The sequence below is a fragment of the Sinohyriopsis cumingii genome, chromosome 19 (assembly GCF_028554795.1).
Source record: "Sinohyriopsis cumingii isolate HCF-2022 chromosome 19, ASM2855479v2, whole genome shotgun sequence".
In the NCBI taxonomy this organism is placed as follows: Eukaryota; Metazoa; Mollusca; class Bivalvia; order Unionida; family Unionidae; genus Sinohyriopsis; species Sinohyriopsis cumingii.
Window position 1 is genome coordinate 68,729,092 of NC_142979.1, and position 17,119 is coordinate 68,746,210.

At 33.2% G+C, this 17,119-nt stretch overlaps 1 protein-coding gene across 4 annotated transcripts in view; it reads left to right on the top strand.

Moving 5' to 3' along the window:
• Positions 1-16,691, top strand: part of LOC149775900 (NIF3-like protein 1) — a 25,683-nt gene extending 8,992 nt beyond the window's left edge. For all 4 annotated transcript variants that reach the window (XM_089943829.1, XM_089943826.1, XM_089943830.1 and 1 more), the window contains 3 exons: positions 6,832-6,967; positions 11,945-12,071; positions 13,579-16,691. In XM_089943829.1, the coding sequence (XP_089799955.1) occupies positions 6,832-6,967; positions 11,945-12,071; positions 13,579-13,850 (535 nt within the window). In that variant the 3' untranslated portion in view covers positions 13,851-16,691. The remainder of the gene's footprint in view (positions 1-6,831; positions 6,968-11,944; positions 12,072-13,578) is intronic.
• The last annotated feature ends 428 nt before the right edge of the window (positions 16,692-17,119 follow it).

Sequence of the window (17,119 nt, forward strand, 5' to 3'; positions counted from 1 at the left end):
AACACTCATTTCAATGAGTGAAAAAAGGAATTATTGACAAAATCCACTCTCTTCTACAGATTAACAAGGTGACTGTAACTTGTGCAGTTTTTAATCTGCCCCCATGCCGATTCTGTGCTAATTATGTTTATCCCATCAGCACATTCAATTGCTGACAGCATATATCAACAAAAACAAGTAGAAATTTCAATCTTTTTCCCCATGTATGATTTAGGTATTTTACAGATCATTTAAAACCACTTTGCATTGTTTTTGTTGATTTGTGTCTATATAATTGACTTTAGATGGTGTGTCATGCAGAGAATAAGCTGCAGTAGTTCCTGGTTCTTGGTATACTCTGGACTTGGACAAACAATATCACCCAATCTGAATTGAATGTAACATGTCACTACATGACACACTGTAAGTGCAGCCCTCATATTCAGTACAAGTTGACAAGATGTGAAGCAATAGCAAAACTTAGCATTAAAGGGTTTATTAAACAATCAGTAATGTATTTGTTATGACTCTTTGGTCATAACGTAAGTAACAGGAAAGAAGTATTGTAGAATTGAACAAATAAATGTAATTTCCTCAGAAATAAAGTGAAAATTTAAAAAGATCTTACAGTATTAAGTCCCAAGTAGTCATTCAAGTCCAAAAACCAATATTTACAGTATTGTGAATTAAGTCCCAAGTAGTCATTCAAGTCCAAAAACCAATATTTACAGTATTGTGAATTAAGTCCCAAGTAGTCATTCAATTCGATCACAAGTCCAAAAACCAATATTTTTGTCAGGTTGGCCTTAAACTCAGTTAATCACCAAGGTCATTCATATGATTATATATATATATATATGTTGTGTCAGTGATATACCACGAGATGTATATATTTTTCATTAAAAGGAAACAAAGGCTTGCCGAGTCACCTTTTACTGATAAAGTAAAGTGGTATATCATTGATGCAGGGTACATACTACATGTATACATATATTTTATTTATATCACATACAAAAACACATATTTGTGCTTTGAATGGAGTTAAGATATGCTCTGGGCAACTGTGTATTAACCAAATGAATGAACTCCAAACATCCCTGCGAGTGTGTCTACTACAAAATGTAGTTCTATGACTTTTCTTGTTGATCACAATCACATTTGCAAACTGATAAGTTGATTGTTTTCTTTTAAAGTTTATAATTTTATTCACATTGATTAAATCAAAATAAGACACACTTATGATTTAAACATGAAAGATTGTTTTAATGAAGAAGGTAGAGCACTACGAACACATTAGCTTCTTCTACAAGCTCAGGCATGTACATACTGGCATATAAAAATTAGCATGGCATAGAAACTAAGTGATATGACAAACCAGCAAGAGGTAATTAAAACAAATTTATTATATTTACAGTTGATTTAAGTTATTATTCTGCTTTAGTTAACATTACTACTGACCATAAAATTCTCTCTCGCTCTCTCTCTTCTTTTCCTTTGGACAGTTTGATTTAACTTTATCATCATTCATAGGTCCAATTACATCGTCGTATGACACAAACGAAAATCATAGAGCTCATATTTTCACGTATTTCACCCATATCATGCTTAGATAGTAGAGAGAGAGAGGAGAAATGGAGTGGGGGGCACCATTTGTACATTTTTATGTTTAATTATTAATAATCGATGTTTAGAACATTATAATAGGTTTATGAAACAACAACAATAACAACAATAAAGCATTAAATTTGTTACAGTAGTGTCTACAGGCTATTGCAACTATGTATCATTGATATTATGAACACTGTTGATAGATCCCAAGGAAAGTGTAAACGTACCCATATACTGAACCATATTCTTGTAGGTTACCTGGTGCAAGTTCATTTTTAAGGTTTTCATCCAAACCAAATTGTTTTTCTTTCTCACTCCCTTATTCTGCATATGTTGCCTCTTATGCATAATAGGGTAGATAGGAATGGAAAAAAAGAAAGAATTGCGATGAAATTGTGTACCATGTTAAATTCATTTGGAAAACTGGAACTTTTAATACTTTTTATCATTATTTTCATGTCACTAAAGCTGAAAGAATGTTTATATATTCATATTATTGTGCCATGGGCAGATCACAATTTGATATACCAATAGTACTGATATATCAATATGCTTTATACCAACACTTTAAATGCCATGTTATTTTTAATGTATGTGGTATATATATATATATATATATATATATATATATATATATATATATATATATATATATATATATATATATATATATAATCATGGAGAAAAGCCAACACACAGTGCAAATTAAGTATACATAACATATTTAAATTATACATGGAATGCCTTCTTTACATTGATATATGTTATCAGTGGCTGAGTATGCTGACAGGATAAAATAATCAGCATGGAATTGGTTGGGGATGGGGGACAGATTTCAAACCAAGTAAGTTAGTCACCTGGTGTTTGCTAATACGTAGAATGTGAGTACTGTTATCAGTAGTTCTTTGTTTGTTACTGCCACAAATAAATGCATGTGTCAGCTATGGCTGATGCTGCAGATGAATTCTCAATTTAAAGAATAAAAAGACAAATGATTAATAATTATTCATAACTGCTGAAGGTTAAAGTAACTTGTATATGGTAATCATAGTTTTATATCATTTCTTCTTCACTTGTATCGATGCAAGTATTAATGTAGAACAAATTGATACATTGATATATCAGTCAATTATTTTGTTAGAATAAGCAACAGAAAACAGTGAAAAGCAACAAGCTTTGTAAAATTCAACAAATAGTTTATTTCCCTAGATTTATTTACAAGACGAAAATGAAAAAAAACCCACAGAACTTACAGTATTGCAAATTAAAATCCCAAAATAATCCTAGAATTACAGACACAAGTCCTTTTAATTTAAAGTTATGAATAGACTTAGTTGAAATCCAAATTATGTCCAACACAGAAGTGTTGATGCATCTGTGATGACCTGTTTATTGCTAATGTGCCAACAGTCTTTTGTTGAAACATAGTATTATAATTCCAGGTTTGAAATGGCTAAAAATTCCAGTCAGTGTCCCTGTTGAAGATAATTATTTTATTATGAGAACTCTATATTTCCAGAGAAAATTCACTTGAATTGAGCAATTTAAAAAAATAAATTCCAGCCCGAATGAATAATCTTTCCTATAACAAGATTATATAGTCCTTATTTGACCTCAGGTCACAATTATCATTTTCTAAAAGAAGCATTACCAAATGAAAAATAACCTTCTGGAAAGTTCTTAATGTTTGCAAAATAAAATGTTAGGTATTATTAGAAAGGCTTTTACTAAAATTAAATATATAACAATGAACAATGTCAGGTATAGCAGGTAGATAGTTGGGGATTCCCAATAACCTAGACCCAGACCCCAATAAACAGGTTTACTTCTATTAATAATGATCATGATAATAAACCCATACACACAGAGAATACTTTAGCTATGTATTAGTTGTTTACTGAATAAAATAATAAAATTAAAACATCAATAATTTAGGTCCGGTAGAAAATAAACTTGATTTTTGGACAAAGTTAAGTCCAACATTCAATGTTACATTACAATATCTTATAAATTATATATACATAACAATTTCACCCATAGTATCTTTACATCCCCTTCTTACCTCCATGCATAAAATACCTTGCCTTTGGTCTTACCTCCATGCATAAAATACTTTTGGTTTTGCCTCAAACTGGAGATATTTTACTTTGTAGAACTTCCATTCTGCCTGGCTCAGTGCTCAAAGAATTTTTTTTTAGACACAGACCCAGCGCTGGTGACTTAAATAAACTCACAAGCCCTGACTGAAATTCCACAAGCCCAAACTTCAATTTCCACATGCTCAAAAATTTCCCCTTTCTTAATATTGTCACACAACATTGCAGTAGCTACAATTCAGATATAAATTCTATAGGTTTCAAAGAGGTTTGAAGGTAATGCAAGTATCATTAGTGTTCATCACTATTTTCATTAGGGACTGGATGGTTCTGGTGTTCAAACTTCCCTGCTGGATTCTCTGAGGGAATCCTGGTCAGAACCAAGTTGATGTATGTCAATGTCTTGTTTGCAGTATGTGCGAAAAATTAACCTGCTCCTTCCTTATCTTCTTTTTTGTTTGCTGTTGTGCTTCACAAAGTAAAACTCTATCAACATTTGTTTTTGTTTTGTTTTGCTGATAGCTAATTGCTTCCTAAATCGGCTTAAAAAATTCAATTACACTTGAACGCTATTCCTGCAGCTGAAATGATCGTTCTTTGCATTCTATAAATGCAGCAAAGTCCAACATCAACTGTTCATAAACTTGTCAAAAATATAATACATATGGCGTAAACATTCTCATTCAAGGCAATGATATGTAATAACTTTTGCTCCAGGACACAAGTCTGGATTTGATTTACCTATAATAGGTTGTTCCACTTCCTGATCCTACCTATGCAGATTAACACAATGGGTTCAACCACTGCAGCCTTCAAACTCATCTCACTAGCTATTAATCAGCCAATTAAGTAATATTTGAAATGGTGGTTTATGCCTGACCTCTTTGCCTTTAACTGTCACTTTTAAACTGCCCAAGGGATAGATTTACATCACCTCCAACCATGACTGTTTACTGTTTATACATGCAACATATAACAGGCATATACAGAAAGTTGCAGGTTTTTTTCCCCTATATTTGAAGTTTACTGAAAATTGTCTTTTCTCAAAACATGACCATGTTTGGATGGGGGTGGGGTTGGGAGTACAAAATCATATTTTTAGCATGACACACCATGCTTGAGTTTGATTATAGACAGGTCTCAAGTTCACATAGGACAGTGGTTATCTGATTTGGATTGTGCCATGTTATGGCTTGTGTGTCAACATCTTGAAAATACATTTACACATTTCATAAGTGCTATCAAAGTTTCCTCAGGCAAATTAGAATTTTTTTGACATACCCGATTGGCACCTCACTTACAATACAGGATGGCTCTAATCTAAAATTTGAGGAGCCCTGGACATCAGGTTATTGGATTTTTGTAGCACTGGGTAGTAGCTGCTTCCTAGTGATTTCCATTATTGAGTGCTTTGATGACTGGTAGATTAACAGTGCTCTCAGAGATCCCCTGCTGAAGGACCTGGTCAACAGTAACCCATTTCTAAGTTATCCTAACTCCGAAGAAATAAGATCTCATCCATTCTGAGGACTTTGTTTATGTGGGACTGAAGTTACTCACACACCTTAGGATAGATTACATTTGTCAGGACAGGGTTGGTGAGATCTTGTCTTTCATAATGTCTCTTCTGTGCAAGTCATTGTTTGAGTTACATTTTGCTTCTTGGGATGCTGATCTTAGCAGTGGATGTGGTTCCCAGATAAAGACTTCACTATGCATCCTCACCAGTTTCTTCTCCTATTGAACTGGAGATTACACAGATGTCCTTGCCTACATTTGAATTGGTGTGAGTGACTAGTACCTTAGTCTACTCGGGCACATGGGGCCCATGTTTATTTGGTGATTTAGGTCCACCTAGCACCCATGGTTAATTGTAGATGAGTCCTTAGGTTGCTGCTACATCATTATGGGTTTTACACCATTTTCAGCTCAAGGGAATCTATATATGGCAGCCAGGTTTACTGTTGAGAAAACCCCAAGTACTTTTCAGGCACCAAGGACCACCTGGGTAGTGTACCACTGACCTTCTGCAATTAACTGGCAACATTCTCATGTATGATTGAGATTTGAACATGCATGATGAGATAAGTGATCACAAAGTCAAGCATCTTACACCACTTTGTTATGAAAGACCCTCAGTTATTTCGGTGAAAGTCTTGTATGAAAGGCTAGAAATGGGATATCAAATGTGCAACTCCAGAATCTTACTGCTTAGCAATAAGTGAGGATGTTATGCTGTTGACAACAGACAGTTAACTGCAATGATGTTGATTTAAAGAGTTTCCTAGGTTTTCATTTATTTTTTAAATATAATGTATGATGTAATAATGTTTGACTTTCTATATTTCTATTTTTATATTTTATAGGCATAAAAATAAAACATCAGTAAATGAAAATATATTTTTGTTACACGGAATTATGTAGTGTAAAAGTACGCAGAAATAATTCGACATCACTTCTACCGGCATTAATATTTTTTTTATTCTTCTGACAAATCATGTAATATCTGTTTACTAAAATCACAGCATCTGATCTTACATTTAGAGCAAAACAAGATTTAGCTATTGTTCAAATCAAAAGCCAGAGAACAAAGAAAATTTAGCAATAACATAGCTATCACTAAAATAAATAAAATATGAAGTAGTTTATATGATATGTAATAATTCAGTATAGATTACCTCTGGTCAGTTGTCAGTTAAATCACTTCTGCCCTCGACCTAATATTAAATTCACTTTTATGGCTCCATTAAACCCTAGCCAGAAATAATATGCTTCTGTCAGGGCAATGTTTTTAAATTAAAACACATGAGAGATTGTATCATAATCGTTTTAAATTGCTTCTTTTGTGGGTTAGTTTAATTTGAAAGTGCCTTGGGAGGGAGCAGGATATATGTTTTACTAGAACAGCCCTTATTTTGCCTTTGCCATCTTGCTAACTTTAATGTCTTTAATTAACCATAAGCAGTTGCTTTATAGCCATTAGTAATTATATATTTAAGTACTAATATTTGTTCCAAGAACTATTAGTAGCTTATTACTTAAGCTTTTCACTTATTAAACCAAAGATAAACATATCAGCTTATTATCCAGCTCTTTTAGTCCATCCATCCATCCATCCATCCATCTCTTTTCTTGCTTTTATTTTCAGAATGAATGACACAGAGGCTGGAAGAAAGGTTGATGTTCGTATCTATTGCAGTAGTGGAAACATGCAAAATATCATCAGTGTATTGTATACCTTCAAGGAGTCAGTAACCCATCTCACATGTTTAGAACTTTCAAAGGTGAAATAATTCTTCATCATGATTAAGAAAAATGTTAAAGGGAAAAAATTCCTTGTAAATTTTGCTGTTTTATGAATTTAATAGATATTAAGTACATACATGCAGTAAATACAGTGAAATTGAGAAAATATACTTCATACTATTGAAAATCAACTACATCTAACACTACAGCTTCGACTTTTTTTGTGAGACAATTAAAAAAATGCAATGCCACTAACATTTTTCAAGATATTATTTTTATATAATCAAAATTTAACTATACTTTAATCTCCAGTTATGTTTGCTTTTTGCTTAACTTCATCTTTTCTATCCATATTTCCTGAAGTTTTTGACCCCCTAGAAAAGGTAAGAATATGATGCTAGATCTACCAGGCTTTATCTGGACCAAAATTAAAAGCATCCATTTATGTTTTAGCTTCAGTGTCAGGAATCTGATTTGTAAATAGATAGTTAAGCATGGAAGAATTTCAAATACATGCATAGTACATATAGCTTTTGTAATGAATCCAATCTTGTAAGCAGTTTCTATTGGCAGCTGAAACTGACAATGATATTATATTATTTTCAAGCAGTTTCTCTATTCTGGTGCAGAGATTATACAAAACAGGTCTCCCATAGACTGCATAATAAGCTCAGTCAAAATCACCTATTTAATTAAATTCTGGTGGTCTTGAGGTTACAGTGTCCACTTCAGATGCAGGATGTCATGGGTTGAAACCCTGGCCAAGTCATACCAAAGACTTGTAAAAATGGTACTAACAGCTGCCTTGTTTGGTGCTCAGCATTAAAAGGTTAGTGTTAGGACTGGTCAGCTTGGTGTCAGGATAATGTGACTGGGTGGGACAGCACAATATCCCAGTGCTAGACAGCACAGTAAACTGTCACAAAGCAGACATTGTAGCTGTATGACCAAAAAATTGTTAAAACTACGTTAAAAATCATAAAAATCACACCTATTTAACTGATTTACCCGATTGCATCCAAGGGAGACAAATCTTGCATTTTCACCAAAAAAGAAGTGATTTCCAAAATCTCCTGTACAGGAATATAAAATGTGGCAATTAATTACCTAGAATTACCTAAACAGTGGAATTAATAAATGAAATTGAGCATTTAACTATATTATTTAACCATAATTGCCTTCATAATAAATATTTAGTTAACTCCCAATTTACATGTATTCAGTTTACCTGCATTTTGTGTATTAAAATTAATAATAATACCCACATAGAAAACTGTACACTAAAATACATGTCAGTTTATAGGCAAATACACAACATGAGTTTCAAAGCAGGAACTGCCAGATTTGTATGTTTGACCAGGATAAAGATGTGTTTCACCATTGATGGATAGATTTTTCATGTGAATTTGCCATACATGAGGTTTCTCAGGAATGCAGTATATATGTAAATTGGGAGGTAATGATAACAAATGCAGCATTTAACTACATTAATTGCCTAGAATTGCCCACAAACTTTATTTAATAAATAAAATATAGCATAGTATTACATTAATTACCTGATTAACTTGAATTGTCTGCTTACTGTATTTAATAAATAAAATGCAGTATTTAACTACATGGACTAGAATTGCTTACAAACTATATTTACTAAATAAAATGTAGCATATAATCATATTAATTACCTACAATTGCTTCCATACTGTATTTAATAAATAAATTGCTGCACTTAACTACATTAAATAATTGGAATTGATAGGTTTTTTTTCAGATTAATAATTTTCTTGCCCATAAGATTTAAACTTGTTTAGAATGCAGCACCAAACCAAGAATTTGTGAAATATTTTTAATTGGAACTTCAGGTGCAAGCTTAAAAGCACAATTTAAGATAAGATACTGTTCCAAACTGTAAAAAGTTTTGCAACTTTGAGCTAGATCTCAAGTTTCTGAGTGACACACATGAAAGAAAATTTTACTCCGAAAGGTTATCCACTCATTATGGAACAAGTTTATTACCTTTTAATAGATTATGCTTACTGTGCAGTATACTTTGAAGTGATGTCATATTCAGATTGTGAAATCATCAGTGTTATTTCACATTTTACTAAAGTTTATCATAGCACCATGAACTTTTTTGTTCTTAAATAGTGAAAAAGAAATTGTTTATACAATTTTTATAATCACAGTAACATTAATATGGAAGAAAATGATAAAGTCAGCTAAATGTATTTAAGACCATGGAAAATCTTGAGTGGCTTTTATCTTTTATAAATTGGCCTCACAGGCTTTCTCTTTGAAAAATTGATGTGATCTCAATAATTATGTGATATGGATGACAAACATTCTTTGTGTTTTAATGGGAGGAGTCTATGATCTTCAACCTATGCAGAGTGTTGAATTTACTGATTTAGCTTTTATTTTATGGACAATTAATGACAATACCTTTTTGACATATTTTTCTACGTAGTGACATTTATTTGGAAATAGATAATTAGCTGAAAGCACACTAGCATATAATTTTTTTAATTGGACCCTTAGATATGTAAAAATATAACTTTATGAAAAAGTGAAATTCTCTATCATTTCACAAGTGTTCATCCATAAGTCATACAATTTCATGGAAGACTTGTCCATCAATGACAAAATTTGTGGTTCCTGAAGTATCCCCAATAGATAGGTTTCATTATTTTAAAGGCAGACAAATTCTGAGTGAATGGAAATATATGCCAAAATTGTATAAAATTGCCTGAGCAGTTTTAAAGAAATGACCAACTAATTTCATCATTCATTTTGATGATTTGTGCTTTGAAAGTTGTCACAGTGAATATAACTGTGATGTCACTCAGACACATTTGTTTTAACCAATACATTGATATTTTGATTTGATGTTTTCATAGAGTTCACTGCCTTCATGTAAATTTGTAAAACACTTGTTCATCAAGGTCAATACCTATATAAACAGGTTTCACTATATTAAAGTTAAACAAATTCTGAGTGAATGGATGTATATGCCAAAACTTTATACAAATCCCGTAAGCAGTTTAAAAATAAATGACCAACTAATTTTAGTATTTGTGTCATAGGTGAGTGCTTTGATGGTTGTTGTGATGAACATAGCTTTGATATCACTCAGATGCATTTGTTCTATCACCCGTACACTTGTCTACCAATATGACTATTGCCATATAGTTAACTCTGAAATTGTTTAAAGAAACATCATGCAGAGTAATGATGTCAAGCCATGTAGTAAATAATGAAGATGAATTCAGTTTAAGGAGATACTTTAGAAACAGTTTTAAAAAGCTGTAATTTTTACAACCTGTTCTAAGAAATCTAATTCTTTTCACTATTTTGAGTTAACTATAATTTGATTTTTTACATGGACTACTAAATTTATCAGGACATGCCAAGATACAGTTAAGATGTATACTTTTTTATATAAACTCAAATCATATATCCAAATTAAATCGAGACTTTTCAGAAACTACCAAAACTCTGAAACACTTTTAACCAACTGTCTTCTTGCCACATGATTAGAATGGACTAGGTGGTTTATGGGTTTCACACCATTTTTAAGCACATGATAACTAAATTTATACACGGTTGCCAGTATATTTGGTGGAGCAAGAACCTGAGAATACCCCTCAAAGAATCACTGACCCACAAGAAGCTACTGGTATACTTTCTTACCTAACCACATTGGCCGAGCTATCTTGAACCTTATCGACAGAAGTGAGATGTCAGTGATCGACCAGTTGGCCCCCTGGGGCCTCCTGGAACAGACTAAACAGTGTCAAAGATGAAGCACTTTCAGATATGGAGACATAGTGGGAATCATTAAAATCATTGATTGTAGAGAAGATATTTTAAAAATTGTCTCTTCAAAAAAAGTTTTGGTTAATGCAGATTTTTTTTTACATTTTGCATTAAAGAAAATCAGTGACATTTATTTTCCTTTAATTATGGTTCCTCATCAAGTAGCATCATACACTTTCATAAGAATGTTTCACTGAGGACAGTAATAAATGTTAAACCCGATTTAAAAAAATTTAAATTGATAAATCTTCAGTGTAATTTGCTGATAAAACAGATGCAAGAACAATCATACTTTAAAATTTAACCACCTTTGTTTTTCTCATGTATGTAAATCCATCCATTCTTGTTAATGCAATTTGCCCAGCAGTTTTTGTGGATTGCCTTGAAACTTGGTAAATATTATGATCATCAGCAATAGATACGTATAATAAAAAAATCACATTGCTCACAAATTGTTTATAAGAGTTATTGCCCTTTACAGCTGGATGCATATGACTGTGATAGCATCTAGTCATGCACTTCTCAACAGATTACTATGAAACCTGATAAGTGTTTGAGTCATTTTCTGAAGATGTGCATGATACATCGCTTTGCTCCAGAAAGTTTGTTAGAGTTATTGCCCATTTCTGCTTGCAGCTGGATGCAGTTTTTGACAGAATTTGTGAATGAAGCTAATCTCAGATTTCACTGGATGATCATAAAACTTGGAAATTGTTATGGTCATTGTCTGAAGAAACATACATTGACAAATCACTTTGCTTCTGTGATTTTGTAGTTCTGATTGCCATAGACTAGAAGAGCTTATGGGATGGTCTGTTTTCCATTGTTAATTAGCACAAGTTTGTTATCACTGCTTCTTCTAAACTACTTGGATGATTGTTGTGAAACTATCACATGTTCAGGTCAGATAGGTCTTAAATCAAAGTGGCATCACTAGGACATTTACTATGGCAGATACAGTGGCCATTTTGAAAATCTTAATGCTATTCCTCTTTAGAGGTTTATTTAAATTAGTAAATTGCTTATCGTTTCTCTTTCTTATCATTATCTTTGGATCTAATGAGGTAATCTTCATTTACCTTGTCAAACAGTCCCTGTCTCACTCGCTAATGAACAAACAGACAGCTGTAAAATGACTCCATTTCTCACATGACCAGTAAAAAGAAGTTTATCTTTATAAAAATCACCCTTGTACATTACAGCTTCCAAAGCTTGGATATGGTATGGGAAGGAGAGCCACATTAACCAGACCAATCACTCTAGAGGAAGCAGTTAAAAAGGTCAAATGTCATCTGGGCTTGGACAAAGTTAGACTGGCAGCAGCCCCAGGTATGACTGCCTTACCTATGATAAGTAGGTGATAACAGGACATAGACATTACTTTCTGGTGACAGTGTTGTTTGTTTAATCAGCAATGTTAAACTTTTGTTTTAATGTTTTCTTTTGATATATACATTAAAACTTCCCCAAATCAATCCTTCTGTAAGCAGTGTTTATCTGCAATCAGGTTGTTATGTAACCCAGCTTCCTCTACACACTGGTCTTACTATAACCCAGCTTCCTTAGCAGACTGATCCTTCCATAACCCAGCTTCCTCAGTAAACTGGTCACTCTGCAACCTGACTTCCTCAACAGACTGGTCCTTCTGTAACTGAGCTCCCTCAACAGATTGGTTCTTCTGTAACTCATTTTTTCTGCAGACTAGTAACATATGTTGGTCCCAATATTGCCACTCAAATACAGCTAAAATCTCTTATTTATACTGGCCATTCTTGATAAAACAAAATATTTGGCCCCTACAATGTCTGGTTTGGCACAGTTGTTACTCTACTATACTCCATTGTAGGACATGCAATTGAGATATACATTTCCATGACTTTTTTTGTCAGTATAAAGGAATGTGCTTTGCTAATACATGTGACTTGAATTTAGGTAGAAAATCCTTTGCCTGTATCTGTTTAACATAAAAGTTGGAAGAATGTCATGATCTATCAAATATAAATGGGAATATACAAGTGTTTTCAGGATCTCACTCAAGCTTTGGCAACCCTATCAGGGTTTGTTGAATATTTATACCAGAAGGAAACACGCATAATCTCTGTGTTGTTTATCCTGTATATTTACAAGGTTTATTTTGGTGTTTAATGGCACAACAACACATATAGTACTTCAGTGAAGTGCCATGCCATGAGACACATCACAGCAACTGAAACAAGATGATCTGGACAGAATTCAATTCCACACCATGATTGAACAAAGATACTGTGCTTATAGCTGGATAAAGAGCAGGATTAAGTCATTAATGTAAGAAAAATAGGTCATTGTGACCACCATTTAGAAAAAGAGGTTTGCAATGATGCAAAAAGATAACCATCACCATTTCTCATGAACACAGCATAGCTGCAGCTAAAGATTTGCTAGAAGACAGATCTTTCACATTTAGGTTACACTGACATATATTCTCTTGTGTTGCTTTAAAATGATGCCAGAAACACTATGACACTAAGTTCCATGAATGTACTATGCATGCAGACAAAACTTAAACACTGTTTTTAACCTGCAAATAAAAAAGGAAAAAAGGCAACTCTGATTTTTTTTCTACCAAGGTGGTTCAAAAATGATGTAAGAAATTATCAGACTAAATATGATGTTTAAAAATGGTCGTAGTGGCAATTAAACAAATCATGTACACATTTTACCTGCTTTTAGGTGATGACTATAACCCAGGCAATGCTGACAGTATAGTATAAGCACTTTTGTACTTAATATCAGCCAGCTTAAGGATGGTTTCATTAAGCCGGGAGAAGATCAAATATAAAATTGTTTTCTCTTCCAGGTTCCCCTTCAGTATCCTCTGTGGCTGTGTGTGCTGGATCAGGTGGAAGTCTGCTTAAAGATGTGTCAGCCTCTCTGTTTGTGACAGGAGAGATGTCACACCATGAGATATTGCATGCCATGTACAGTGGGACTTCAGTTATAGTATGTGATCATAGCAACACAGAAAGGGGTTATCTATCACTTCTCAAGGAAAAGCTTCAGTCCTTGTTTGATAATAATATCAAAATCATTATCTCCACAATGGACCTTGAACCACTGGTAATAGTGTAATTCTTTGGAGCATTAACTCCTTCATCCATATCAGTGTGATACTTAGAATGCCATGGAGAGGCACACATCAGCTCTCCTGTGCAAACAGGAGGTGATACGTCTTTTTACTACAGTGAAAACTTGTAAGTTTCATTGTAGTGAAAACTTCTAAGTTTTCAACAGTAATGATTTACATGAAAAACATTAAAACATTATTATCTATAAACTGGTATTTGCTCATTCTTGAAGATCTGAATCAAGACATTGACCTATTTTTTTTATGCTCCTCCATGAATGTAATTGGTTCAGTAGTTTTACGCTTGTCCTTCAGGTTTGGTTTTATGTTGAGGCTTGAGTCTCTGGCACCTTGTTGTCCTTGTTCGTTTAAATACATTTGTAGTTATTTGTGTCATCTTTCATGTAGATAATTCATTATTTTTATTTTGGGCCAGTTATGGTTGATTTGGTATGTGTGATTTTAATAACAGCTACCATAAAATAGCAGAATTTGATGTTGGTATTCATTTTTTATTTTATAATGCACATGCAGGGTTTTCCTTATCAGCTGGGGGCTGGCTGATTTATCTGGCTACTTTTACTTTCTGCCTGGCTACTTTACAAAGAGATCTGTAATCCCATTGGGGAGGTCTCCCAAACCACCTCCCTACTCTGGCAGCTCACCCTCCAACTTTAAATCTAATGCAAGGCAGTGACATGCCAGGCTGCATGGTGCAATCACATACTGTTGATTATACCATGCCAAGAAGATAGATGCTAAATACCTTTCCGAAGGACATACTAAGGCAGCCAACCTGAGCTGGTCTGGGTGGGTAGTGAACCGGTGACCCTTGGAATATGAGTCTGACACGACATAGTGAACAAGCACAGCTACTTCAGAGTTTCTGATTTTGAAGATTACTCATTTTTGTCAGCAGTTTATGTTGTATTCATCCATGTATGATGCTCATCCTTCAGCATAGACCAGCATTTTCAGTTGCAGTTATTACCAGGAGGTCAACATTAGTGCTATTAAGAACAGTCTCATGCAACCTCTTATTAGGTGAATTTTAATGATGTCACCAAATTTGAATATTCCTTGCATATTTGATCATTTGTGCATCAGTATTGCACATAAATTAAAAAATTAGCTATTCCTTGACAATTTGTAAGAAATCTTCAAAAGCCTTGTTGACTCATTAACCCTTGGTGCAACATTTATGCATCAGGAGGTAGTACCCTACTTCTGAGCTCTCTAGCATCAAGATCATTTAAGATACCTCATATTTGGGTTGTTGTGAATTTTCTAGTGCTACACTTAGCTTGATACCTATTCTCATTTATGGGTCATTACAAAGACAAGTGTAGAAATCAGTGCCCTCATAAATAATACCTTTATGAATATTTATAAATTTGATGAAATTTTCACAGGATAATGATCATAGGTTCCTCTTATCAGATACATAAAAAAGTGTATGTTTGTGAGTGAATTTCTTCATTATTATATAGACTTCCTATACATAAAAAGTGTATGTTTGTGAGTGAATTTCTTCATTATTATATTGACTTCCTGTACATAAAGTCTGCAGTTTATGTTGTTGGTGACTTCACAAGATGTCATGTACTTTTCATTCACTTCATCATTTTTCTTCAAGGTTCTTTTCTGACAATCATTACAGTTGTATAAAAAAACAATTTTCTATTTTTTTTAGTAAGAAAGTCACCACCATGTCATATTTGTCCTGTCTTTCCCAGAGTGCATAATGACACAACACTGTGGCATCATCTCATTAACATGGAAATGCAGTGATCACTTCATTTTCAAATGTGTAGTAAATGTTGAATTTAGAAAAGTCTACATTTTTTAAAATCAGAAAAAATAGAACATCTTAGACTCTGATTTAGTCTTCATTTCACCAACAGGATCTTAGTCTAGACTTAAATTTAAGTGGCCATCTTGAAAGTCTTCTTATTGTTACTCCCTTTATTGGAAATTCATTTTGACATGGGGCTTTCATTAGAGTACATCTTATTGTATATAGTTTCTCCTATATGAAAATGATTGTTATCTTTAATGTACTCATCCCAAATGGAAGGCTATATACAAATGGGGCCTTTACCAATAGACTTCTTATGATACCTGTTTTGTCATTGATAAAAATGGTCACACATCTAACATGACTGCCATGATGGCTGTCTTTATAGTTTTGCTGTCACTGTTCCCATTAATGGATGGTTATATATGGACATGGAGTTTCACCAAAGGGCTTCTAATGATCTTTAATTGTTCCTAAATGAAAATGGTGCCAATCTGTTCACCTCAGTAGCTTATTTAGAAATCATGTTATTGCTGTCGAATACAGATAAGTGTTTTGTACTCTGCAGTTAAAGGAAGAAATGGCGTTATCTTGGATTGCTGGAAAGTTTTTTCATCTAGTAGAGCTGGTAGTCCCTTCAGAGTTACTCATTTTAAGTTTTTACTTCCATTTGTACAATTTACCTGACGATAATTGTTTTCTTTTTATCATATTTGATTTAATCCTTCAGTTAATTGAACTTCAGAGTTATTTTGTAGGTGCCTTAAATACTACTCTTTATCTTTAATGAGTCAGCGATAGCACCAGCAATGTTGCATTTTATTTAGGACAACCCCAACTAGTCATTTAAAACAGCATAAAGATATCCAAAGAGAGTACATTATGCCTGACAGATTGTCATTTAGTGTTATGTCAACAGAATGTCCATCAACTTTTATTTTCAACATCTTTTTAAATCCTTTCAATCATAGGAATGAATTCTCTTTGTTTTCACCATTGTTTGCAATCTATAAATCAGCATCTTTTCTGAAATATTACAGTTTATGCATTTTTATTTTATTTTTTTATTTTCTACGATGTATCACATCAAACTTTGACCATACATTGATCCCATCCAAGCATGTAAACAAGATGTTACTTTGATATAGAGAGTGTCGCTTTTATGTTAAGCACACTAATTATCTCTTTCACCACTCTCAAAACTGTCAAGATTTTCACAATATACCTTTGGCAGCATTATTTGTACTGTTCAGAGAATTTCAAATTACTTTGTTTTGTGATTTTATTTTAGTACCATAATTATGATATTTTATCCAGCATTAAGATTTTAATGTCATGTAAGTATTGTAGTATTTGAGTAGTATGGTACAGAAGAGACAATATCTATGAAAACCCAGTATTAATGAAAGTGGTCATGCACTGTTGGTGTTTTGTTTGAGTTCTTTTATGCAGAAGTAAGAAAAGTTGTCCAGCATT